General features: G+C 53.6%; 1 protein-coding gene across 3 annotated transcripts in view; it reads right to left on the reverse strand.

Moving 5' to 3' along the window:
* Window positions 1-26,119, reverse strand: part of LOC139563327 (myotubularin-related protein 13-like) — a 196,483-nt gene that overhangs the window by 29,913 nt on the left and 140,451 nt on the right. For all 3 annotated transcript variants that reach the window (XM_071381953.1, XM_071381952.1, XM_071381951.1), the window contains exons 18-21: window positions 5,750-5,920; window positions 5,371-5,645; window positions 3,409-3,581; window positions 1,877-1,950 (exon numbers count right to left, since the gene is read on the reverse strand). In XM_071381953.1, coding sequence (XP_071238054.1) covers window positions 1,877-1,950; window positions 3,409-3,581; window positions 5,371-5,645; window positions 5,750-5,920 — 693 coding nt within the window. The remainder of the gene's footprint in view (window positions 1-1,876; window positions 1,951-3,408; window positions 3,582-5,370; window positions 5,646-5,749; window positions 5,921-26,119) is intronic.

Genomic DNA, 26,119 nt, shown 5'->3' on the forward strand with positions numbered 1-26,119 from the left:
GGGCTCTAACACCACTTCCAGGAGAATAGGGGTTCTAACACCACTTCCAGGAGAATAGGGGCTCTAACACCACTTCCAGGAGAATAGGGGTTCTAACACCACTTCCAGGAGAATAGGGGCTCTAACACCACTTCCAGGAGAATAGGGGCTTTAACACCACTTCCAGGAGAATAGGGGTTCTAACACCACTTCCAGGAGAATAGGGGCTCTAACACCACTTCCAGGAGAATAGGGGTTCTAACACCACTTCCAGGAGAATAGGGGTTCTAACACCACTTCCAGTAAAATAGGAGTTTTAACACCACTAAATTATCAAAGGACACAGGTTTACTTCAAAAGGTACAAAAATTACTCCATTAAGGGCTAGCGTCCCACCTCGACAACATCCGGTGAAATGACAACGATTTTGATGACAGATTGCAGAGTTTCAAATTCTAAACACCTATTTTTTTCCCTTTTTTAAATAATTTTTTTAATCATTTTTAAAATAATTATTTTACCCCCTTTTTTCTCCCCAATTTCGTGGTATCCAATTGGTAGTTCCAGTCCTGTCCCATCGCTGCAACTCCCGTACGCACTCGGGAGAGGCGAAGGTCAAGAGCCATGCGTCCTCCGAAACACAACCCAACCAAGCCGCACTGCTTCTTGACACAACGCCCGCTTAACCCGGAAACCAGTTCCGCCAGTGTGTCGGAGGAAACACCGTACACCTGGTTACCGTGTCAGCGTGCACTGCACCCGGCCCGCCACAGGAGTCGCTAGAGCGCAATGGGACAGGAACATCCATGCCGGCCAAACCCTCCTCTAACCCAGACGACGCTGGACCAATTGTGCACCGCCCCGTGAGCCTCCTGGTCGCGGCCGGCTGCGACAGAGCCTGGACTCGAGCCAGGATCTCTAGTGGCACAGCTAGTACTGCGATGCAGTGCCTCAGACCACTGCGCTTAGACCACCACTGTGCCTTAGACCACTGAGGCATGTTTCTAAACACAGAGCCTGGACTCGATCCAGGATCTCTAGTGGCACAGCTAGTACTGCGATGCAGTGCCTGAGACCACTGCGCTTAGACCACCACTGTGCCTGAGACCACTGAGGCATGTTTCTAAACACAGAGCCTGGACTCGAACCAGGATCTCTAGTGGCACAGCTAGTACTGCGATGCAGTGCCTGAGACCACTGCGTTACTCGGGAGGCATGTCTCTAAACACGTCTACATTAATGTGGATGCTACATGATTCAGGATAATCTTGAACGAATCGGGAATAATGATGAGTGAGAAAGTTGAATGTTGAAGTGTATAGAAATATTCTATTCTTATTTACAATAAAACAAAATAATCCAAATGGTACTAATATTCATGGTTGATAAACTCCATTTCCATTCAGACAGACATATTAGAAAACTCGGTGGCCCAGTGCAGGGCAGCACCTACCTTCTGGATGGGTGGCCCAGTGCAGGGCAGCACCTACCTTCTGGATGGGTGGCCCAGTGCAGGGCAGCACCTACCTTCTGAATGGGTGGCCCAGTGCAGGGCAGCACCTACCTTCTGGATGGGTGGCCCAGTGCAGGGCAGCACCTACCTTCTGGATGGGTGGCCCAGTGCAGGGCAGCACCTACCTTCTGGATGGGTGGCCCAGTGCAGGGCAGCACCTACCTTCTGGATGGGTGGCCCAGTGCAGGGCAGCACCTACCTTCTGGATGGGTGGCCCAGTGCAGGGCAGCACCTACCTTCTGGATGGGTGGCCCAGTGCAAGGCAGCACCTACCTTCTGAATGGGTGGCCCAGTGCAGGGCAGCACCTACCTTCTGAATGGGTGGCCCAGTGCAGGGCAGCACCTACCTTCTGAATGGGTGGCCCAGTGCAGGGCAGCACCTACCTTCTGAATGGGCGGCAGCCTCCTGCTCTCCCTGTGGACCGCCTCCAGAGTTTCCATCTGCATGGCCACGATGCCTGGGGTCAGAGGTCATGACCAGTTAGCACAATGTCATGCACACACAAAAACACATAAGTTACCCAACCCAGGTAAACATAAATACATGCTTGCACACACCTATTTACAACCACAGGAAGCCTATATTTACAATTTTGAAGACCACCAACTACAGTGAGATACACAAGTATTGGGATGATACAATGACTATGAGGTTAAACTATCAGCTTTAATTTGAGGGTATTTTCATCCATATCAGGTGAACTGTTTGTCTTGGTTGTGTTTCAGATTATCTTGTACCCAATATAAATTGTAAATAATGTAGTGTCAATTTTGTGTCACTTTTATTGTAAATAAGAACAATGTTTCTAAACACCTATTTTTTTTAAATTATTATTTAAAAAAATATTTTACCCCCTTTTTTCTCCCCAATTTCGTGGTATCCAATTGGTAGTTCCAGTCCTGTCCCATCGCTGCAACTCCCATACGCACTCGGGAGAGGCGAAGGTCAAGAGCCATGCGTCCTCCGAAACACAACCCAACCAAGCCGCACTGCTTCTTGACACAACGCCCACTTAACCCGGAAACCAGTTCCGCCAGTGTGTCGGAGGAAACACCGTACACCTGGTTACCGTGTCAGCGTGCACTGCACCCGGCCCGCCACAGGAGTCGCTAGAGCGCAATGGGACAGGAACATCCATGCCGGCCAAACCCTCCTCTAACCCAGACGACGCTGGACCAATTGTGCACCGCCCCGTGAGCCTCCTGGTCGCGGCCGGCTGCGACAGAGCCTGGACTCGAGCCAGGATCTCTAGTGGCACAGCTAGTACTGCGATGCAGTGCCTCAGACCACTGCGCTTAGACCACCACTGTGCCTTAGACCACTGAGGCATGTTTCTAAACACAGAGCCTGGACTCGAACCAGGATCTCTAGTGGCACAGCTAGTACTGCGATGCAGTGCCTGAGACCACTGCGTTACTCGGGAGGCATGTCTCTAAACACGTCTACATTAATGTGGATGCTACCATGATTCAGGATAATCTTCAACGAATCAGGAATAATGATGAGTGAGAAAGTTGAATGTTGAAGTGTATAGAAATATTCTATTCTTATTTACAATAAAACAAAATAATCCAAAGTGCTGGAGTACAGAGCCAAAACCACAAAACATGTGTTACTGTCCCAATACTTATGGAGCTCACTGTTTGTCAAAGAGTTAATCTGCTCAGAGGCTGTAGGACTACACAGCGCTACAGGCCTGCACTCAGAATACACACTTCAATCAGCTTCCAGGTATACCTTGGCAAAAAGGGTTAACTGATAAAGCTCACAGAATTAGGACAGTGGGAGTTTGCTTCTGAAGTCAGAGGTCACAGTGCTTGCTAGCTACAGAGCTCCTGGATAGAGGTGTATTTGGGTTTAATTGACATTGTATTGAGTAGTATTGAGGTTGACTGGGGGGGGGGTCGTACGGTACCTGGGATCATGCTATGCAAACTCTTGATGTGGTCCTGACTGACGCCACTCTCTGTGCACACCTTGTCAATGAAGCGGGCGATGAAGCGTACCACAGAGTTGGCCACATCGCTGTTCTCAGAGTCCTCAAAGCCACTCTCTGTGTCAAAGCTATCCGCCACACTGCCTGCAATACTGCAAACACACATTTAGTCGGACTTTAGTCTGCATTAATGGCATGAGAATAGAACAGGCTGCAGAGAGGGATGCTTGAAGTTTTCCCAGAGATGCACATGACGATAGTGTGCCTGAGGTCTGTGAGCATGGCACACCAGCAGTCTGGCGAGAGGTCAGCTGTGATGCCAGGACCTCTCACTCGGTCTCTTGGCCACGCTACACTTTTCACATGGGACGGTGATGTAACGTCCCGCAGGGTTTACAAACACACAGATGAGATCCAGAAGTCTCTGTGAGAAACAAAACAAGTCTGGGGCAAGAACCAAGAGAGAAAAACAAGCAAATAAACACAGTGTGGCCATCGCCCCCCGCCCCCCCCCCCCCCCTACTCATGAAAACAGCGGCAAAACAAGAACTAAAGGCTTCATCATGGTATAGTCTTCAACATTCTCTATGTAAACAACTCAAAGGGCCTAAAATCTCCAGTAATACGCTTCAGAGGGGACTAGCTAGGGGGCTACCTTGTAGCAGCAGCACATACAGAAAGTGAAAGTGAGAAACTCTGGAGATAGGGCCTTGGCAGACCCTTTTCCATTTCTGAGAAAAGCCACACGTGCAAATTTTCCAAACTTGGTACACATTACATTACTCCTAGTGCAGAGCCCTGGAAATCCCAATCTTTGTTTCTTTTGGTTGAGTGGAGGTCACCCGCCCCCCCCCCCACGCAAACAGGCTGAGTGCAGGTCGCTCCCCCACGCAGGCAGGCTGAGTGCAGGTCGCTCCCCCACGCAGGCAGGCTGAGTGCAGGTCGCTCCCCCACGCAAACAGGCTGAGTGCAGGTCGCTCCCCCACGCAGGCAGGCTGAGTGCAGGTCGCTCCCCCACGCAGGCAGGCTGAGTGCAGGTCGCTCCCCCACGCAGGCAGGCTGAGTGCAGGTCGCTCCCCCACGCAGGCAGGCTGAGTGGAGGTCGCTCCCCCACGCAGGCAGGCTGAGTGGAGGTCGCTCCCCCACGCAGGCAGGCTGAGTGGAGGTCGCTCCCCCACGCAGGCAGGCTGAGTGGAGGTCGCTCCCCCACGCAGGCAGGCTGAGTGGAGGTCGCTCCCCCACGCAGGCAGGCTGAGTGGAGGTCGCTCCCCCACGCAGGCAGGCTGAGTGGAGGTCGCTCCCCCACGCAGGCAGGCTGAGTGGAGGTCGCTCCCCCACGCAGGCAGGCTGACTGGAGGTCGCTCCCCCACGCAGGCAGGCTGAGTGGAGGTCGCTCCCCCACGCAGGCAGGCTGAGTGGAGGTCGCTCCCCCACGCAGGCAGGCTGAGTGGAGGTCGCTCCCCCACGCAGACAGGCTGAGTGGAGGTCACCCGCTTCCCCCCCACGCAGACAGGCTTAGTGTTAACCACCCTGGCAGAGCTGAGGCTGAAACTCCAGCAGGTGATAGGACAGCCAACAGGATGGACGTGGGAGTGGGCAGGATATGGCTGAGGAGGTGCTGCACGCTGATCCGTTTTAGAGGAGAGGAGAGTGGATCATGTACACGGTGAGTAACGCCATGTCTGCCCACACACTTATCGTCACCTTATGACAAAGTACAAAATACTCCCCAAGCAAGAGCGCTATCGTCCTAGATAACAACCTTACATTTGGGCTCTTTTTCTCTTTCCGATCGAGTGCATTTCACCCTAGGGGGCCATGCGCTTCTGTGTTCTGCGTCAAACTAACTGTTGATATAGCTGTGGCGAATGGCTAGGTGTCAGATTGAACTGACTGAATATCAGTGGGGTGCAGTGAGGCGCAACCAGCTGCTCTGCTTGCCTGTTGGTGACGATGCTGTTGCTGCCGCTCTCCCAGTCAGCGACGGGGTTGGCTCTGAGCAGCTTGTTCTTGCTGGTGTCCAGGGGGACCAGCAGGTATACCAGGAGGCTGGCGTAGTGGATGGCCTGGCTGAACACTGTGCTCTCCTCGTTCTTCACCAGCTCCTGCTGCTTCTCCTTGCTGAGGCAGGGCCAGGCGCGCAGCTGCTCCGCCGCCAGGTCCATGGCCGTGCGCTCCGAGGCGCCGAGGGCCGCCGGGGGCAGGGGACCTTGTTCCTGAGGGGGGGAGAAAGATATGGGGGTGTTCAGTGTCATTCTGCAAATGGGCCTAAAAAAGTGAGAGAAGAAAGACCATTGTATGGAACCTCTCATTCTCTTACCTTTAGCCTGGCACTGATGCCTAGTTTGTCTTCAGGGGCGGTGAGGTACAGGGTTCGGATCTGGTTCTGGACCTCGCTGTAGAACGTGGCCTCCCAGAACTGCTGATTGGTCCAAATGGAATGGTCCTGGACACAGGTGTATGCAAACTGGCTCACTCCAGCTGGCAGTTTCTGCAGACACGAGGGAATGTTTTGACAGTAAGAGGCGGAGGAGTACACGTTTTCAACAGCTTACACTGAAGCTCTGACCAGACAAACGTTCAGACGTGCTGACTGTCTGCTTTTGACTGAACGTACAAGAGAGTAGTTTGGGCTCAACGTCTCACAACTCGTGAAACTAACTGGGCTGTGGGGAGCATAGCTTGTAAAGACAACCATTAAAACCTGGGTGGAAATAGGAAAATAATCCAAAGCTGCCAAAGGTTTCAAGCACAATCAATCATTTCTCGTGGGCCGTAAGTTTTCAACACATACAACACCAAACCAAGAACGTCAGGCTCCCGCTTTCTCTCTGGATGAGTACTGAAAACAGGGCCCTGCTGTTTTTCCACGGTATGAAGAGTGAAAAAAATGCTAATAATACCTGTTTGCACACAGCACCTAGAGGGAACATGCAACTCTGCTAAAGCCATGAAGACTGTTCCTATGTCCCGATATAAACACATGAATGTTGGGCAACAGCTATAGCATCATTAGACCCAAACCCAAGAACACCACTGTCAACACCACTGCCAACACCACTGTCAACACCACTGCCAACACCACTGCCAACACTGTTTATAAATGAACATCCTTACCCCCCCACCTCTATGTTCCCCTCCTCCCCCCTGGCCGAGTCTGACGGCCATGTGTCTTTCGTGAGCGACGCTCAAGCCTCTTATTAGATTATTTCTGATTTCGTCCCTCTGAGCCTGACACAATACAACACAGAGCTCATTATCGCTTTGGTTCTCCCTGAATGACCAGCGGCAGCGGCTACTGTAGTTACGAGGCAGCAGAACTAAAATAGCTACAGTCCCGGCACCCTGCTGAGGCTTACCCGAGGGCAGGGGTCCGAGCACAGAGCCCTGGAGGAGTGAGAGAGCAGTGGGCGGAAGTTCAAAGGTGAGACTGGGGCTGGAAGTGATTCTAGTGTACGATGGTCTGTGTATCTCATCTCTCCTCTCCAGAGAGGTTTGAAGGCCGTTGGAGGGCAGCAGTAGACCGCCTGCACTGCTTCCTCCCTGCTCAGGACAGCCCTACACACCTTGAGTAGTATCCCTCTGATGTAAATGATAAATCCACTACTAAGCCTCCTGTCTAAACCACTAATTATGTCATAAAGACATAATTCACCTCCAAATGTACGCAGTCCGTCAGAGTGCAGCTTTATATCGTTAAGGAAGTAAGGAGGATGACGCCAATGTCAAAGCTCGTACGGAGAGTTTCATTTCCCCGGGAATGTTTTATACACATTACATCTTCACAGGAACACTGTGTCCTCCGCACTCAGCCATTTACAGGGAGAGCAGGGAGAGCAGGGAGCTGGCCTAACAACCCTCTGTCGACAGAGACAAATCTGACACGCCCACAAGTGTTTTCAGGACAAACCGTGGCGCTAATAGACTTACAGATTACCTGATTGGATTAACGAGTCTAGACTAAATGCACAGAGGTCAGTGTTAAAGGATGGAAATGAATGAACCGTGGCCATTCATGGAACAGCGACCAATATGAAAAACAAGAACAGTAGACGCGTTAATGCAGCTGTTATTCTGGGACCTGCACCAGAGAACAATATTTACAATATTAGTCATCATGCTCTCATGTCATATGGTGTGTGGGTTTTGCAGCAGATTGAGTGGAGGCGTGTGTGTCCTCTCCTGTTAAACACACTGCCTGCTCAGTTGTCTGGAGGTCAGGTTGACCACGGCCGGTTGGCTCTCCCTGCTCTGATAACAGAGCAGGGTCTAGGCTGCAGTCAGAACCTACTAGACAGAGCAGAGGGACAAGATAAGACAGATCTTATCTTGGAGGATGGAGGTAGACGACCCTCAGAGGCACATATGAATGCTCCACTTGCCAAATGTAGAAAAGGAATGCAGGGCTAGAAGAGAGGAAAACAAGGATAGAACACACAGAGCCAGACAGACAGACACAGAGAGAGCGAGAGGGAGCGAGACAGACAGACAGAGGGAGACAGAGAGAGGGAGACAGACAGAAAGACAGACAGACAGACAGAGACAGAGAGAGGGAGACAGAGACAGAGAGAGAGAGGGAGACAGAGAGAGCGAGAGGGAGACAGAGAGAGCGAGACAGAGAGAGCGAGAGGGAGACAGAGAGAGCGAGAGGGAGACAGAGAGAGCGAGAGGGAGACAGACAGACAGACAGAGGGAGACAAAGAGAGGGAGACAGACAGAAAGACAGACAGACAGACAGAGACAGAGAGAGGGAGACAGAGACAGAGAGAGGGAGACAGAGAGAGCGAGAGGGAGACAGAGAGAGCGAGACAGAGAGAGCGAGAGGGAGACAGAGAGAGCGAGAGGGAGACAGAGAGAGCGAGAGGGAGACAGAGAGAGCGAGAGGGAGACAGAGAGAGCGAGAGGGAGACAGAGAGAGCGAGAGGGAGACAGAGAGAGCGAGAGGGAGACAGAGAGAGCGAGAGGGAGACAGAGAGAGCGAGAGGGAGACAGAGAGAGCGAGAGGGAGACAGAGAGAGCGAGAGGGAGACAGAGAGAGCGAGAGGGAGACAGAGAGAGCGAGAGGGAGACAGAGAGAGCGAGAGGGAGACAGAGAGAGCGAGACAGAGAGAGCGAGACAGAGAGAGCGAGAGGGAGACAGAGAGAGCGAGACAGAGAGAGCGAGAGGGAGACAGAGAGAGCGAGAGGGAGAAAGACAGACAGAGCGGGAGGGAGACAGAGAGAGCGAGAGGGAGACAGAGAGAGCGAGAGGGAGACAGAGAGAGCGAGAGCGAGACAGAGAGAGCGAGAGGGAGAAAGACAGAGAGAGCGAGAGGGAGAAAGACAGAGAGAGCGAGAGGGAGAAAGACAGACAGAGCGAGAGGGAGAAAGACAGACAGAGCGAGAGGGAGAAAGACAGACAGAGCGAGAGGGAGAAAGACAGACAGAGCGAGAGGGAGAAAGACAGACAGAGCGAGAGGGAGAAAGACAGACAGAGCGAGAGGGAGAAAGACAGACAGAGCGAGAGGGAGAAAGACAGACAGAGCGAGAGGGAGAAAGACAGACAGAGCGAGAGGGAGAAAGACAGACAGAGCGAGAGGGAGAAAGACAGACAGAGCGAGAGGGAGAAAGACAGACAGAGCGAGAGGGAGAAAGACAGACAGAGCGAGAGGGAGACAGACAGACACAGACAGAGCGAGAGGGAGACAGACAGACAGACAGACAGACAGACAGACAGACAGACAGACAGACAGACAGACAGACAGAGCGAGACAGACAGAGCGAGAGGGAGACAGACAGACAGAGCGAGAGGGAGACAGACAGACAGAGCGAGAGGGAGACAGACAGACAGATCGAGAGGGAGACAGACAGACAGATCGAGAGGGAGACAGACAGACAGAGCGAGAGGGAGACAGACAGACAGAGCGAGAGGGAGACAGACAGACAGATCGAGAGGGAGACAGACAGACAGATCGAGAGGGAGACAGACAGACAGAGCGAGAGGGAGACAGACAGACAGAGCGAGAGGGAGACAGACAGACAGAGCGAGAGGGAGACAGACAGACAGAGCGAGAGGGAGACAGACAGACAGAGCGAGAGGGAGACAGACAGACAGAGCGAGACAGACAGACAGACAGAGAGCGAGACAGACAGACAGAGCGAGACAGACAGAGCGAGAGGGAGATGGAGACAGAGCGAGAGGGAGAGACAGACAGAGCGAGAGGGAGAGACAGACAGAGCGAGACAGACAGAGCGAGACAGGCAGAGCGAGACAGGCAGAGCGAGACAGGCAGAGCGAGACAGGCAGAGCGAGACAGGCAGAGCGAGACAGGCAGAGCGAGACAGGCAGAGCGAGAGGGACAGACAGAGAGAGCGAGCGAGAGAGCGAGAGACAGACAGAGAGAGCGAGCGAGAGAGCGAGAGACAGACAGAGAGAGAGAGCGAGAGAGCGAGAGACAGACAGAGAGAGAGAGCGAGAGAGCGAGAGACAGACAGAGAGAGCGAGAGCGCGAGAGACAGATAGAGAGAGCGAGAGCGCAAGAGACAGACAGAGCGAGAGAGCAAGAGACAGACAGAGAGAGCGAGAGAGCAAGAGACAGACAGAGAGAGCGAGAGAGCAAGAGACAGACAGAGAGAGCGAGAGAGCAAGAGACAGACAGAGCGAGAGAGCAAGAGACAGACAGAGAGAGCGAGAGAGCAAGAGACAGACAGAGAGAGCGAGAGAGCAAGAGAGAGACAGACAGAGCGAGAGAGACAGACAGAGAAAGCGAGAGAGACAGACAGAGAAAGCGAGAGAGAGAGACAGAGCGAGCGAGCGCCAGACATACAGCAAGAGAGACAGACACACAGACAGACAGAAACAGCCAGACACACAGACAGCCAGAGAGCCAGACACACAGACAGCCAGAGAGCCAGACACACATAGACTGACAGAGAGCCAGACACACAGACTGACAGAGAGCCAGGCACACAGACTGACAGAGAGCCAGGCACACAGACTGACAGAGAGCCAGGCACACAGACTGACAGAGAGCCAGGCACACAGACTGACAGAGAGCCAGGCACACAGACTGACAGAGAGCCAGGCACACAGACTGACAGAGAGCCAGGCACACAGACTGACAGAGAGCCAGGCACACAGACTGACAGAGAGCCAGGCACACATACTGACAGAGAGCCAGGCACACAGACTGCCAGAGAGCCAGGCACACAGACTGCCAGAGAGCCAGGCACACAGACTGCCAGAGAGCCAGGCACACAGACTGACAGAGAGCCAGGCACACTGCCAGAGAGCCAGGCACACAGCCAGAGAGCCAGGCACACAGCCAGAGAGCCAGGCCCACAGACTGCCAGAGAGCCAGGCCCACAGACTGCCAGAGAGCCAGGCCCACAGACTGCCAGAGAGCCAGGCCCACAGACTGCCAGAGAGCCAGGCCCACAGCTTGCCAGAGAGCCAGGCACACAGCCAGAGAGCCAGGCACACAGCCAGAGAGCCAGGCACACAGCCAGAGAGCCAGGCCCACAGACAGAGAGCCAGGCACACAGACAGAGAGCCAGAGCCAGAGACAGAGCCAGACACACAGACAGAGAGACAGACACACAGACAGAGAGCCAGACACACAGACAGAGAGCCAGGCACACAGCTAGAGGGCCAGGCACACAGCCAGAGAGACAGACACACAGCAAGAGAGACAGACACACAGCAAGAGAGACAGACACACACAGACAGACCTACAGACAGAGAGCCAGGCACACAGACAGAGAGCCAGAGAGACAGAGCCAGACACACAGACAGAGAGACAGACACACAGACAGAGAGCCAGAGCCAGAGAGCCAGGCACACAGCCAGAGAGCCAGACACACAGCCAGAGAGCCAGACACACAGCCAGACAGACAGATAGCCAGCCAGAGAGCCAGACACAGACAGACAGCTAGAGAGCCAGACACACAGTCAGAGAGCCAGACACACAGCCAGACAGCCAGAGATCTAGAGAGCCAGACACACAGCCAGACAGCCAGAGCCAGACACACAGCCAGAAAGCCAGACACACAGCCAGAAAGACACACACAGCAAGAGAGACAGACACACAGACAGACCTACAGACAGAGAGCCAGACACACAGCCAGACACACAGACAGACAGAGAGCCAGACACACAGACAGAGACAGACACAGACAGACAGCCAGAGAGACAGACACAGACAGACAGCCAGAGAGCCAGACACAGACAGACAGCCAGAGAGCCAGACACACAGCCACACAGACAGAGAGCCAGACACACAGCCACACAGACAGAGATCCAGACACACAGCCAGACAGCCAGAGCCAGACAGACAGTCAGCCAGAGAGCCAGACACACAGCCAGAAAGCCAGACACACAGCCAGAGAGCCAGAGCCAGACACAGACAGTCAGCCAGAGAGCCAGACACACAGCCAGAGAGCCAGACACACAGCCAGAAAGCCAGACACAGAGGCAGCCAGACACAGAGGCAGCCAGACAGCCAGCGAGAGAGGCAGCCAGACAGCCAGAGAGAGAGGCAGCCACACAGACAGAGAGGCAGCCACACAGACAGAGAGACAGACACAGACAGACAGAGCTAGACAGACAGCTAGAGAGCCAGACACACAGCCAGACAGACAGAGAGCCAGACACACAGCCAGACAGACAGAGAGCCAGAAACACAGCCACACAGACAGAGATCCAGAGAGCCAGACACACAGACAGTCAGCCAGAGAGCCAGACACACAGCCAGAAAGCCAGAGACAAACAGCCAGACAAACAGCCAGACACAGAGGCAGCCAGACAGCCAGAGAGAGAGGCAGCCACACAGACAGAGAGCCAGCCACACAGACAGAGCCACACACACACACACACACACACACACACACACACACACACACACACACACACACACACACACACACACACACACACACACACACAGGAGGCAGACACAGAGGCAGACAGCCACACAGAGAGCCAGCCACACAGAGATCCAGCCAGCCGGACAGAGATCCAGCCAGCCACACTGAGATCCAGCCAGCCACACAGAGATCCAGCCAGCCACACAGAGATCCAGCCAGCCACACAGAGATCCAGCCAGCCACACAGAGATCCAGCCAGCCAGACACACACAGAGCCAGACAGACAGACACAGAGCCAGCCAGCCACAGAGTGCCAGTCAGCCAGAGAGCGAGCAAGCCAGCCAGCCAGCCAGCCAGAGAGCTAGCCAGCGAGCCAGCCAGCCAGCGGTCCAGAGAGCCAGCCAGCCACACAGAGAGCCAGCCAGCAAGAGAGCCAGCCAGAGAGCCAGCCAGCCATCTAGCCAGAGAGCCAGCCAGCCACAAAGAGAGACAGCCAACCAGAGAGCCAGCCAGCCAGAGAGCCAGCCAGCCAGCCAGATACCCAGCCAGCCAGAGCCAGCCAGAGCCAGCCAGCCAGCCAGAGAGCCAACCAGCCAGACAGAGAGCAAGCCAGCCAGCCAGCCAGAGAGCCAGCCAGACAACCCGAGAGCCAGACAGAGAGCCAGACAGACACACAGAGAAACAGCCAGCCAGACACACAGAGAGCCAGCCAGCCAGACACAGAGAGCCAGACAGACAGAGAGAGAGCCAGACATAGCTCAAGGTCTGGCTAGGGGATCCCAGAAGGCTGGTTTATGACATGACTTGAAGGAAGAGGTGGTAACTCTTCAAAAATACAGTATTGCCCATAGAGCTAGATAGACAGTGAGAGAGACATATACAGAGTGATCGCTCAGGATGTGTTCATCAGCTCTAAAGGGAGGTATGATGTCTCACAGCTCTGCTGGTTGACCTGTATCTATCTGGACACTGGAGGGAAAGTGCCGTGTTTGATCCCTGGCCAGCCTTGGGCAACAAAATAGTTTGTCTGTTTTGGAGCAAATCACTTGGCGTCCATGGGCATAAAAATAGACATTTCTTTATAAGTCCTTTGTGACAGACTCTGGGGGAAGAAAATATCCCGACTTGGACCAATCAATCTTTCTAGACTTATTCCCCATGAATCACTATTGTGTCATTAGAGTTATTTGCGTCCTGTAGCACTGAAGACGTCGCCATCCAAACAATGTATTTACACAAATGACCGAGTTAAACAAACAGAGACGACATGTTGAAAAGCGTGGAACAAACAAGTCCATTATGCCATAAGTATACATGCGGGATGTACTGTTAACATAAATGTTCTACAATGCAGAGTAAACAGAGACGAGTCCAGCTCTAGACGTCTCACAGGGACACAAAGGTCACGACATAAATCATCCGTTCTCCCCAGGACCAAACGTAAAACAACTTGACAGCGAAAACCTTCCAATCCCTCCACGCATAAACTGGGGCAGAAAGAATTGAAACAGTCCAACGGTTTTCTGTGTTGAGTCCAGAATCATCCAACTAGATTGTAACCTCAGAGAGCCAAGGGGTAGGCAGAGCTCTACTTTCACTCTACATTCAACTGCAACAATCAAAACATGAATAAAAATGTGAGTTTATTAAAGGGCACAATAACACTGACCCAAACAGTGCTGTAGTAAGAAGGGTTTTTATCAGAAGTAGTACATTTGCCGAGGAATTCAGAAACATTTATACAGAACAATACAACAACCTGTCACTGCTAACTGAGATATGGCCTGTACAAAAGGTTGCATGCAGTTTAGGTAAACTACTTACTGAGCACAAGAGAGCACGCCAACCCAGTTTAACCCAGAAGCTTCTGTCAAACACAGTTCAACCTGTTGGCTGCATTATGATGACATCACCAGACACAAAGCTCTCTAAAGTAGGTAACATGTGTTGTTCCAAGAGTGGTTAGTTTCTCAGACCTCACTGTGTAGCAGACAGACCTCACTGTGTAGCAGACAGACCTCACTGTGTACCAGACAGACCTCACTGTGTAGCAGACAGACCTCACTGTGTAGCAGACAGACCTCACTGTGTACCAGACAGACCTCACTGTGTAGCAGACAGACCTCACTGTGTAGCAGACAGACCTCACTGTGTAGCAGACAGACCTCACTGTGTACCAGACAGACCTCACTGTGTACCAGACAGACCTCACTGTGTAGCAGACAGACCTCACTGTGTAGCCTGACAGACACCAGACAGACCTCACTGTGTACCAGACAGACCTCACTGTGTAGCCTGACAGACCTCACTGTGTAGCAGACAGACCTCACTGTGTACCAGACAGACCTCACTGTGTACCAGACAGACCTCACTGTGTACCAGACAGACCTCACTGTGTACCAGACAGACCTCACTGTGTACCAGACAGACCTCACTGTGTAGCAGACAGACCTCACTGTGTAGCAGACAGACCTCACTGTGTACCAGACAGACCTCACTGTGTAGCAGACAGACCTCACTGTGTAGCCTGACAGACACCAGACAGACCTCACTGTGTACCAGACAGACCTCACTGTGTAGCCTGACAGACCTCACTGTGTAGCCTGACAGACACCAGACAGACCTCACTGTGTAGCAGACAGACCTCACTGTGTAGCAGACAGACCTCACTGTGTACCAGACAGACCTCACTGTGTACCAGACAGACCTCACTGTGTACCAGACAGACCTCACTGTGTAGCAGACAGACCTCACTGTGTACCAGACAGACCTCACTGTGTACCAGACAGACCTCACTGTGTACCAGACAGACCTCACTGTGTAGCAGACAGACCTCACTGTGTAGCAGACAGACCTCACTGTGTAGCAGACAGACCTCACTGTGTACCTGACAGACCTCACTGTGTACCAGACAGACCTCACTGTGTAGCAGACAGACCTCACTGTGTAGCAGACAGACCTCACTGTGTAGCCAGACAGACCTCACTGTGTACCAGACAGACCTCACTGTGTAGCAGACAGACCTCACTGTGTAGCAGACAGACCTCACTGTGTAGCAGACAGACCTCACTGTGTAGCAGACAGACCTCACTGTGTAGCAGACAGACCTCACTGTGTAGCAGACAGACCTCACTGTGTAGCAGACAGACCTCACTGTGTACCAGACAGACCTCACTGTGTACCAGACAGACCTCACTGTGTAGCAGACAGACCTCACTGTGTAGCAGACAGACCTCACTGTGTAGCAGACAGACCTCACTGTGTAGCCAGACAGACCTCACTGTGTAGCAGACAGACCTCACTGTGTAGCCAGACAGACCTCACTGTGTAGCCAGACAGACCTCACTGTGTACCAGACAGACCTCACTGTGTACCAGACAGACCTCACTGTGTAGCCTGACAGACCTCACTGTGTAGCAGACAGACCTCACTGTGTACCAGACAGACCTCACTGTGTAGCCTGACAGACCTCACTGTGTACCAGACAGACCTCACTGTGTAGCCTGACAGACCTCACTGTGTAGCCTGACAGACCTCACTGTGTAGCCAGACAGACCTCACTGTGTAGCCTGACAGACCTCACTGTGTAGCCTGACAGACCTCACTGTGTAGCCTGACAGACCTCACTGTGTACCAGACAGACCTCACTGTGTACCAGACAGACCTCACTGTGTACCAGACAGACCTCACTGTGTAGCCTGACAGACCTCACTGTGTACCAGACAGACCTCACTGTGTACCTGACAGACCTCACTGTGTAGCCTGACAGACCTCACTGTGTAGCCTGACAGACCTCACTGTGTACCAGACAGACCTCACTGTGTACCAGACAGACCTCACTGTGTACCAGACAGACCTCACTGTGTACCAGACAGACCTCACTGTGTAGCCTGACAGACCTCACTGTGTAGCCTGACAGACCTCACTGTGTACCAGACAGACCTCACTGTGTACCAGACAGACCTCACTGTGTAACCTGACAGACCTCACTGTGTAGCCTGACAGACCTCACTGTGTACCAGACAGACCTCACTGTGTACCAGACAGACCTCACTGTGTAACCTGACAGACCTCACTGTGTAACCTGACAGACCTCACTGTGTACCAGACAGACCTCACTGTGTACCAGACAGACCTCACTGTGTACCAGACAGACCTCACTGTGTACCAGACAGACCTCACTGTGTACCAGACAGACCTCACTGTGTACCAGACAGACCTCACTGTGTACCAGACAGACCTCACTGTGTACCAGACAGACCTCACTGTGTACCAGACAGACCTCACTGTGTACCAGACAGACCTCACTGTGTACCAGACAGACCTCACTGTGTACCAGACAGACCTCACTGTGTACCAGACAGACCTCACTGTGTACCAGACAGACCTCACTGTGTAGCCAGACAGACCTCACTGTGTAGCCAGACAGACCTCACTGTGTACCAGACAGACCTCACTGTGTAGCCAGACAGACCTCACTGTGTAGCCAGACAGACCTCACTGTGTAGCCAGACAGACCTCACTGTGTAGCCAGACAGACCTCACTGTGTAGCCAGACAGACCTCACTGTGTACCAGACAGACCTCACTGTGTAGCCAGACAGACCTCACTGTGTAGCCAGACAGACCTCACTGTGTAGCCAGACAGACACCAGACAGACCTCACTGTGTAGCCAGACAGACACCAGACAGACCTCACTGTGTAGCCAGACAGACCTCACTGTGTAGCCTGACAGACCTCACTGTGTAGCCTGACAGACCTCACTGTGTAGCCAGACAGACCTCACTGTGTAGCCAGACAGACACCAGACAGACCTCACTGTGTAGCCAGACAGACACCAGACAGACCTCACTGTGTAGCCAGACAGACACCAGACAGACCTCACTGTGTAGCCAGACAGACCTCACTGTGTAGCCAGACAGACCTCACTGTGTAGCCAGACAGACACCAGACAGACCTCACTGTGTAGCCAGACAGACACCAGACAGACCTCACTGTGTAGCCTGACAGACCTCACTGTGTAGCCAGACAGACCTCACTGTGTAGCCAGACAGACCTCACTGTGTAGCCAGACAGACCTCACTGTGTAGCCAGACAGACCTCACTGTGTAGCCAGACAGACACCAGACAGACCTCACTGTGTAGCCAGACAGACACCAGACAGACCTCACTGTGTAGCCTGACAGACCTCACTGTGTAGCCAGACAGACCTCACTGTGTAGCCAGACAGACCTCACTGTGTAGCCTGACAGACCTCACTGTGTAGCCAGACAGACCTCACTGTGTAGCCAGACAGACCTCACTGTGTAGCCAGACAGACCTCACTGTGTAGCCTGACAGACACCAGACAGACCTCACTGTGTACCAGACAGACCTCACTGTGTAGCCAGACAGACCTCACTGTGTAGCCAGACAGACACCAGACAGACCTCACTGTGTAGCCAGACAGACACCAGACAGACCTCACTGTGTAGCCAGACAGACCTCACTGTGTACCAGACAGACCTCACTGTGTAGCCTGACAGACCTCACTGTGTAGCCTGACAGACCTCACTGTGTAGCCTGACAGACCTCACTGTGTAGCCTGACAGACCTCACTGTGTAGCCTGACAGACCTCACTGTGTAGCCTGACAGACCTCACTGTGTAGCCTGCCAGACCTCACTGTGTAGCCTGACAGACCTCACTGTGTAGCCTGCCAGACCTCACTGTGTAGCCTGCCAGACACCAGACAGACCTCACTGTGTAGCCTGACAGACCTCACTGTGTACCAGACAGACCTCACTGTGTAGCCTGCCAGACACCAGACAGACCTCACTGTGTAGCCTGCCAGACACCAGACAGACCTCACTGTGTAGCCTGACAGACCTCACTGTGTACCAGACAGACTTCACTGTGTACCAGACAAACCTCACTGTGTAACCTGACAGACCTCACTGTGTAACCTGACAGACCTCACTGTGTACCAGACAGACCTCACTGTGTACCAGACAGACCTCACTGTGTACCAGACAGACCTCACTGTGTACCAGACAGACCTCACTGTGTACCAGACAGACCTCACTGTGTACCAGACAGACCTCACTGTGTACCAGACAGACCTCACTGTGTACCAGACAGACCTCACTGTGTACCAGACAGACCTCACTGTGTACCAGACAGACCTCACTGTGTACCAGACAGACCTCACTGTGTAGCAGACAGACCTCACTGTGTAGCAGACAGACCTCACTGTGTAGCAGACAGACCTCACTGTGTAGCAGACAGACCTCACTGTGTACCTGACAGACCTCACTGTGTACCAGACAGACCTCACTGTGTAGCAGACAGACCTCACTGTGTAGCAGACAGACCTCACTGTGTAGCCAGACAGACCTCACTGTGTACCAGACAGACCTCACTGTGTAGCAGACAGACCTCACTGTGTAGCAGACAGACCTCACTGTGTAGCAGACAGACCTCACTGTGTAGCAGACAGACCTCACTGTGTAGCAGACAGACCTCACTGTGTAGCAGACAGACCTCACTGTGTAGCAGACAGACCTCACTGTGTAGCAGACAGACCTCACTGTGTACCAGACAGACCTCACTGTGTACCAGACAGACCTCACTGTGTAGCAGACAGACCTCACTGTGTAGCCAGACAGACCTCACTGTGTAGCAGACAGACCTCACTGTGTAGCCAGACAGACCTCACTGTGTAGCAGACAGACCTCACTGTGTAGCCAGACAGACCTCACTGTGTAGCCAGACAGACCTCACTGTGTAGCAGACAGACCTCACTGTGTACCAGACAGACCTCACTGTGTAGCCTGACAGACCTCACTGTGTAGCAGACAGACCTCACTGTGTACCAGACAGACCTCACTGTGTAGCCTGACAGACCTCACTGTGTACCAGACAGACCTCACTGTGTAGCCTGACAGACCTCACTGTGTAGCCTGACAGACCTCACTGTGTAGCCAGACAGACCTCACTGTGTAGCCTGACAGACCTCACTGTGTAGCCTGACAGACCTCACTGTGTAGCCTGACAGACCTCACTGTGTACCAGACAGACCTCACTGTGTACCAGACAGACCTCACTGTGTACCAGACAGACCTCACTGTGTAGCCTGACAGACCTCACTGTGTACCAGACAGACCTCACTGTGTACCTGACAGACCTCACTGTGTAGCCTGACAGACCTCACTGTGTAGCCTGACAGACCTCACTGTGTACCAGACAGACCTCACTGTGTACCAGACAGACCTCACTGTGTACCAGACAGACCTCACTGTGTACCAGACAGACCTCACTGTGTAGCCTGACAGACCTCACTGTGTAGCCTGACAGACCTCACTGTGTACCAGACAGACCTCACTGTGTACCAGACAGACCTCACTGTGTAACCTGACAGACCTCACTGTGTAGCCTGACAGACCTCACTGTGTACCAGACAGACCTCACTGTGTACCAGACAGACCTCACTGTGTAACCTGACAGACCTCACTGTGTAACCTGACAGACCTCACTGTGTACCAGACAGACCTCACTGTGTACCAGACAGACCTCACTGTGTACCAGACAGACCTCACTGTGTACCAGACAGACCTCACTGTGTACCAGACAGACCTCACTGTGTACCAGACAGACCTCACTGTGTACCAGACAGACCTCACTGTGTACCAGACAGACCTCACTGTGTACCAGACAGACCTCACTGTGTACCAGACAGACCTCACTGTGTACCAGACAGACCTCACTGTGTACCAGACAGACCTCACTGTGTACCAGACAGACCTCACTGTGTACCAGACAGACCTCACTGTGTACCAGACAGACCTCACTGTGTAGCCAGACAGACCTCACTGTGTAGCCAGACAGACCTCACTGTGTACCAGACAGACCTCACTGTGTAGCCAGACAGACCTCACTGTGTAGCCAGACAGACCTCACTGTGTAGCCAGACAGACCTCACTGTGTAGCCAGACAGACCTCACTGTGTACCAGACAGACCTCACTGTGTAGCCAGACAGACCTCACTGTGTAGCCAGACAGACCTCACTGTGTAGCCAGACAGACACCAGACAGACCTCACTGTGTAGCCAGACAGACACCAGACAGACCTCACTGTGTAGCCAGACAGACACCAGACAGACCTCACTGTGTAGCCAGACAGACCTCACTGTGTAGCCAGACAGACCTCACTGTGTAGCCAGACAGACACCAGACAGACCTCACTGTGTAGCCAGACAGACACCAGACAGACCTCACTGTGTAGCCTGACAGACCTCACTGTGTAGCCAGACAGACCTCACTGTGTAGCCAGACAGACCTCACTGTGTAGCCAGACAGACCTCACTGTGTAGCCAGACAGACACCAGACAGACCTCACTGTGTAGCCAGACAGACACCAGACAGACCTCACTGTGTAGCCAGATAGACACCAGACAGACCTCACTGTGTAGCCAGACAGACCTCACTGTGTAGCCAGACAGACCTCACTGTGTAGCCAGACAGACCTCACTGTGTAGCCTGACAGACCTCACTGTGTAGCCAGACAGACCTCACTGTGTAGCCAGACAGACCTCACTGTGTAGCCAGACAGACCTCACTGTGTAGCCAGACAGACCTCACTGTGTAGCCTGACAGACACCAGACAGACCTCACTGTGTACCAGACAGACCTCACTGTGTAGCCAGACAGACCTCACTGTGTAGCCAGACAGACACCAGACAGACCTCACTGTGTAGCCAGACAGACACCAGACAGACCTCACTGTGTAGCCAGACAGACCTCACTGTGTACCAGACAGACCTCACTGTGTAGCCTGACAGACCTCACTGTGTAGCCTGACAGACCTCACTGTGTAGCCTGACAGACCTCACTGTGTAGCCTGACAGACCTCACTGTGTAGCCTGACAGACCTCACTGTGTAGCCTGACAGACCTCACTGTGTAGCCTGCCAGACCTCACTGTGTAGCCTGACAGACCTCACTGTGTAGCCTGCCAGACCTCACTGTGTAGCCTGCCAGACACCAGACAGACCTCACTGTGTAGCCTGACAGACCTCACTGTGTACCAGACAGACCTCACTGTGTAGCCTGCCAGACACCAGACAGACCTCACTGTGTAGCCTGCCAGACACCAGACAGACCTCACTGTGTAGCCTGACAGACCTCACTGTGTACCAGACAGACTTCACTGTGTACCAGACAAACCTCACTGTGTAACCTGACAGACCTCACTGTGTAACCTGACAGACCTCACTGTGTACCAGACAGACCTCACTGTGTACCAGACAGACCTCACTGTGTACCAGACAGACCTCACTGTGTACCAGACAGACCTCACTGTGTACCAGACAGACCTCACTGTGTACCAGACAGACCTCACTGTGTACCAGACAGACCTCACTGTGTACCAGACAGACCTCACTGTGTACCAGACAGACCTCACTGTGTACCAGACAGACCTCACTGTGTACCAGACAGACCTCACTGTGTACCAGACAGACCTCACTGTGTACCAGACAGACCTCACTGTGTACCAGACAGACCTCACTGTGTAGCCAGACAGACCTCACTGTGTAGCCAGACAGACCTCACTGTGTAGCCAGACAGACCTCACTGTGTACCAGACAGACCTCACTGTGTAGCCAGACAGACCTCACTGTGTAGCCAGACAGACCTCACTGTGTAGCCAGACAGACCTCACTGTGTAGCCAGACAGACCTCACTGTGTAGCCAGACAGACCTCACTGTGTAGCCAGACAGACCTCACTGTGTAGCCAGACAGACCTCACTGTGTAGCCAGACAGACCTCACTGTGTAGCCAGACAGACCTCACTGTGTAGCCAGACAGACACCAGACAGACCTCACTGTGTAGCCAGACAGACACCAGACAGACCTCACTGTGTAGCCAGACAGACCTCACTGTGTAGCCTGACAGACCTCACTGTGTAGCCTGACAGACCTCACTGTGTAGCCAGACAGACCTCACTGTGTAGCCAGACAGACACCAGACAGACCTCACTGTGTAGCCAGACAGACACCAGACAGACCTCACTGTGTAGCCAGACAGACCTCACTGTGTAGCCAGACAGACCTCACTGTGTAGCCAGACAGACCTCACTGTGTAGCCAGACAGACCTCACTGTGTAGCCAGACAGACACCAGACAGACCTCACTGTGTAGCCAGACAGACACCAGACAGACCTCACTGTGTAGCCTGACAGACCTCACTGTGTAGCCAGACAGACCTCACTGTGTAGCCAGACAGACCTCACTGTGTAGCCAGACAGACACCAGACAGACCTCACTGTGTAGCCAGACAGACACCAGACAGACCTCACTGTGTAGCCTGACAGACCTCACTGTGTAGCCAGACAGACCTCACTGTGTAGCCAGACAGACCTCACTGTGTAGCCAGACAGACCTCACTGTGTAGCCTGACAGACCTCACTGTGTAGCCAGACAGACCTCACTGTGTAGCCAGACAGACCTCACTGTGTAGCCTGACAGACACCAGACAGACCTCACTGTGTACCAGACAGACCTCACTGTGTAGCCAGACAGACCTCACTGTGTAGCCAGACAGACACCAGACAGACCTCACTGTGTAGCCAGACAGACACCAGACAGACCTCACTGTGTAGCCAGACAGACCTCACTGTGTACCAGACAGACCTCACTGTGTAGCCTGACAGACCTCACTGTGTAGCCTGACAGACCTCACTGTGTAGCCTGACAGACCTCACTGTGTAGCCTGACAGACCTCACTGTGTAGCCTGACAGACCTCACTGTGTAGCCTGACAGACCTCACTGTGTAGCCTGCCAGACCTCACTGTGTAGCCTGACAGACCTCACTGTGTAGCCTGCCAGACCTCACTGTGTAGCCTGCCAGACACCAGACAGACCTCACTGTGTAGCCTGACAGACCTCACTGTGTACCAGACAGACCTCACTGTGTAGCCTGCCAGACACCAGACAGACCTCACTGTGTAGCCTGCCAGACACCAGACAGACCTCACTGTGTAGCCTGACAGACCTCACTGTGTACCAGACAGACCTCACTGTGTAGCCAGACAGACCTCACTGTGTACCAGACAGACCTCACTGTGTAGCCAGACAGACCTCACTGTGTAGCCAGACAGACCTCACTGTGTAGCCAGACAGACCTCACTGTGTAGCCAGACAGACCTCACTGTGTAGCCAGACAGACCTCACTGTGTAGCCTGACAGACCTCACTGTGTACCAGACAGACCTCACTGTGTACCAGACAGACCTCACTGTGTACCAGACAGACCTCACTGTGTAGCCAGACAGACCTCACTGTGTAGCCAGACAGACCTCACTGTGTAGCCAGACAGACCTCACTGTGTAGCCAGACAGACCTCACTGTGTAGCCAGACAGACCTCACTGTGTAGCCAGACAGACCTCACTGTGTAGCCTGACAGACCTCACTGTGTAGCCTGACAGACCTCACTGTGTAGCCTGACAGACCTCACTGTGTACCAGACAGACCTCACTGTGTAGCCAGACAGACCTCACTGTGTAGCCTGCCAGACACCAGACAGACCTCACTGTGTAGCCTGCCAGACACCAGACAGACCTCACTGTGTAGCCTGACAGACCTCACTGTGTACCAGACAGACCTCACTGTGTAGCCAGACAGACCTCACTGTGTACCAGACAGACCTCACTGTGTAGCCAGACAGACCTCACTGTGTAGCCAGACAGACCTCACTGTGTAGCCAGACAGACCTCACTGTGTAGCCAGACAGACCTCACTGTGTAGCCAGACAGACCTCACTGTGTAGCCAGACAGACCTCACTGTGTAGCCAGACAGACCTCACTGTGTAGCCAGACAGACCTCACTGTGTAGCCTGACAGACCTCACTGTGTACCAGACAGACCTCACTGTGTAGCCAGACAGACCTCACTGTGTAGCCAGACAGACCTCACTGTGTAGCCAGACAGACCTCACTGTGTAGCCAGACAGACCTCACTGTGTAGCCAGACAGACCTCACTGTGTAGCCAGACAGACCTCACTGTGTAGCCTGACAGACCTCACTGTGTAGCCTGACAGACCTCACTGTGTAGCCTGACAGACCTCACTGTGTACCAGACAGACCTCACTGTGTACCAGACAGACCTCACTGTGTAGCCAGACAGACCTCACTGTGTAGCCAGACAGACCTCACTGTGTAGCCAGACAGACCTCACTGTGTAGCCAGACAGACCTCACTGTGTAGCCAGACAGACCTCACTGTGTAGCCAGACAGACCTCACTGTGTAGCCTGACAGACCTCACTGTGTAGCCTGACAGACCTCACTGTGTAGCCTGCCAGACACCAGACAGACCTCACTGTGTAGCCTGACAGACCTCACTGTGTAGCCTGCCAGACACCAGACAGACCTCACTGTGTAGCCAGACAGACACCAGACAGACCTCACTGTGTAGCCTGCCAGACACCAGACAGACCTCACTGTGTAGCCAGACAGACACCAGACAGACCTCACTGTGTAGCCTGCCAGACACCAGACAGACCTCACTGTGTAGCCTGCCAGACACCAGACAGACCTCACTGTGTAGCCTGCCAGACACCAGACAGACCTCACTGTGTAGCCAGACAGACACCAGACAGACCTCACTGTGTAGCCTGCCAGACACCAGACAGACCTCACTGTGTAGCCTGCCAGACACCAGACAGACCTCACTGTGTAGCCTGACAGACACCAGACAGACCTCACTGTGCAGCCTGCCAGACACCAGACAGACCTCACTGTGCAGCCTGCCAGACCGCACTGTGCACCAGACAGACCTCACTGTGTAGCCAGACAGACCTCACTGTGTACCAGACAGACCTCACTGTGTAGCCAGACAGACCTCACTGTGTAGCCAGACAGACCTCACTGTGTAGCCAGACAGACCTCACTGTGTAGCCAGACAGACCTCACTGTGTAGCCAGACAGACCTCACTGTGTAGCCAGACAGACCTCACTGTGTAGCCAGACAGACCTCACTGTGTAGCCAGACAGACCTCACTGTGTAGCCTGACAGACCTCACTGTGTACCAGACAGACCTCACTGTGTACCAGACAGACCTCACTGTGCAGCCTGCCAGACACCAGACAGACCTCACTGTGTAGCCAGACAGACACCAGACAGACCTCACTGTGTAGCCTGCCAGACACCAGACAGACCTCACTGTGTAGCCTGCCAGACACCAGACAGACCTCACTGTGTAGCCTGCCAGACACCAGACAGACCTCACTGTGTAGCCTGCCAGACACCAGACAGACCTCACTGTGTAGCCAGACAGACACCAGACAGACCTCACTGTGTAGCCTGCCAGACACCAGACAGACCTCACTGTGTAGCCAGACAGACACCAGACAGACCTCACTGTGTAGCCTGCCAGACACCAGACAGACCTCACTGTGTAGCCTGCCAGACACCAGACAGACCTCACTGTGTAGCCTGCCAGACACCAGACAGACCTCACTGTGTAGCCAGACAGACACCAGACAGACCTCACTGTGTAGCCTGCCAGACACCAGACAGACCTCACTGTGCAGCCTGCCAGACACCAGCCAGACCTCACTGTGCAGCCTGCCAGACACCAGACAGACCTCACTGTGTAGCCAGACAGACACCAGACAGACCTCACTGTGTAGCCTGCCAGACACCAGACAGACCTCACTGTGCAGCCTGCCAGACCTCACTGTGTAGCCTGCCAGACACCAGACAGACCTCACTGTGCAGCCTGCCAGACACCAGCCAGACCTCACTGTGCAGCCTGCCAGACACCAGACAGACCTCACTGTGTAGCCTGCCAGACCTCACTGTGTAGC

Source organism: Salvelinus alpinus, chromosome 33 (genome assembly GCF_045679555.1).
Source record: "Salvelinus alpinus chromosome 33, SLU_Salpinus.1, whole genome shotgun sequence".
NCBI classification, from domain to species: Eukaryota; Metazoa; Chordata; class Actinopteri; order Salmoniformes; family Salmonidae; genus Salvelinus; species Salvelinus alpinus.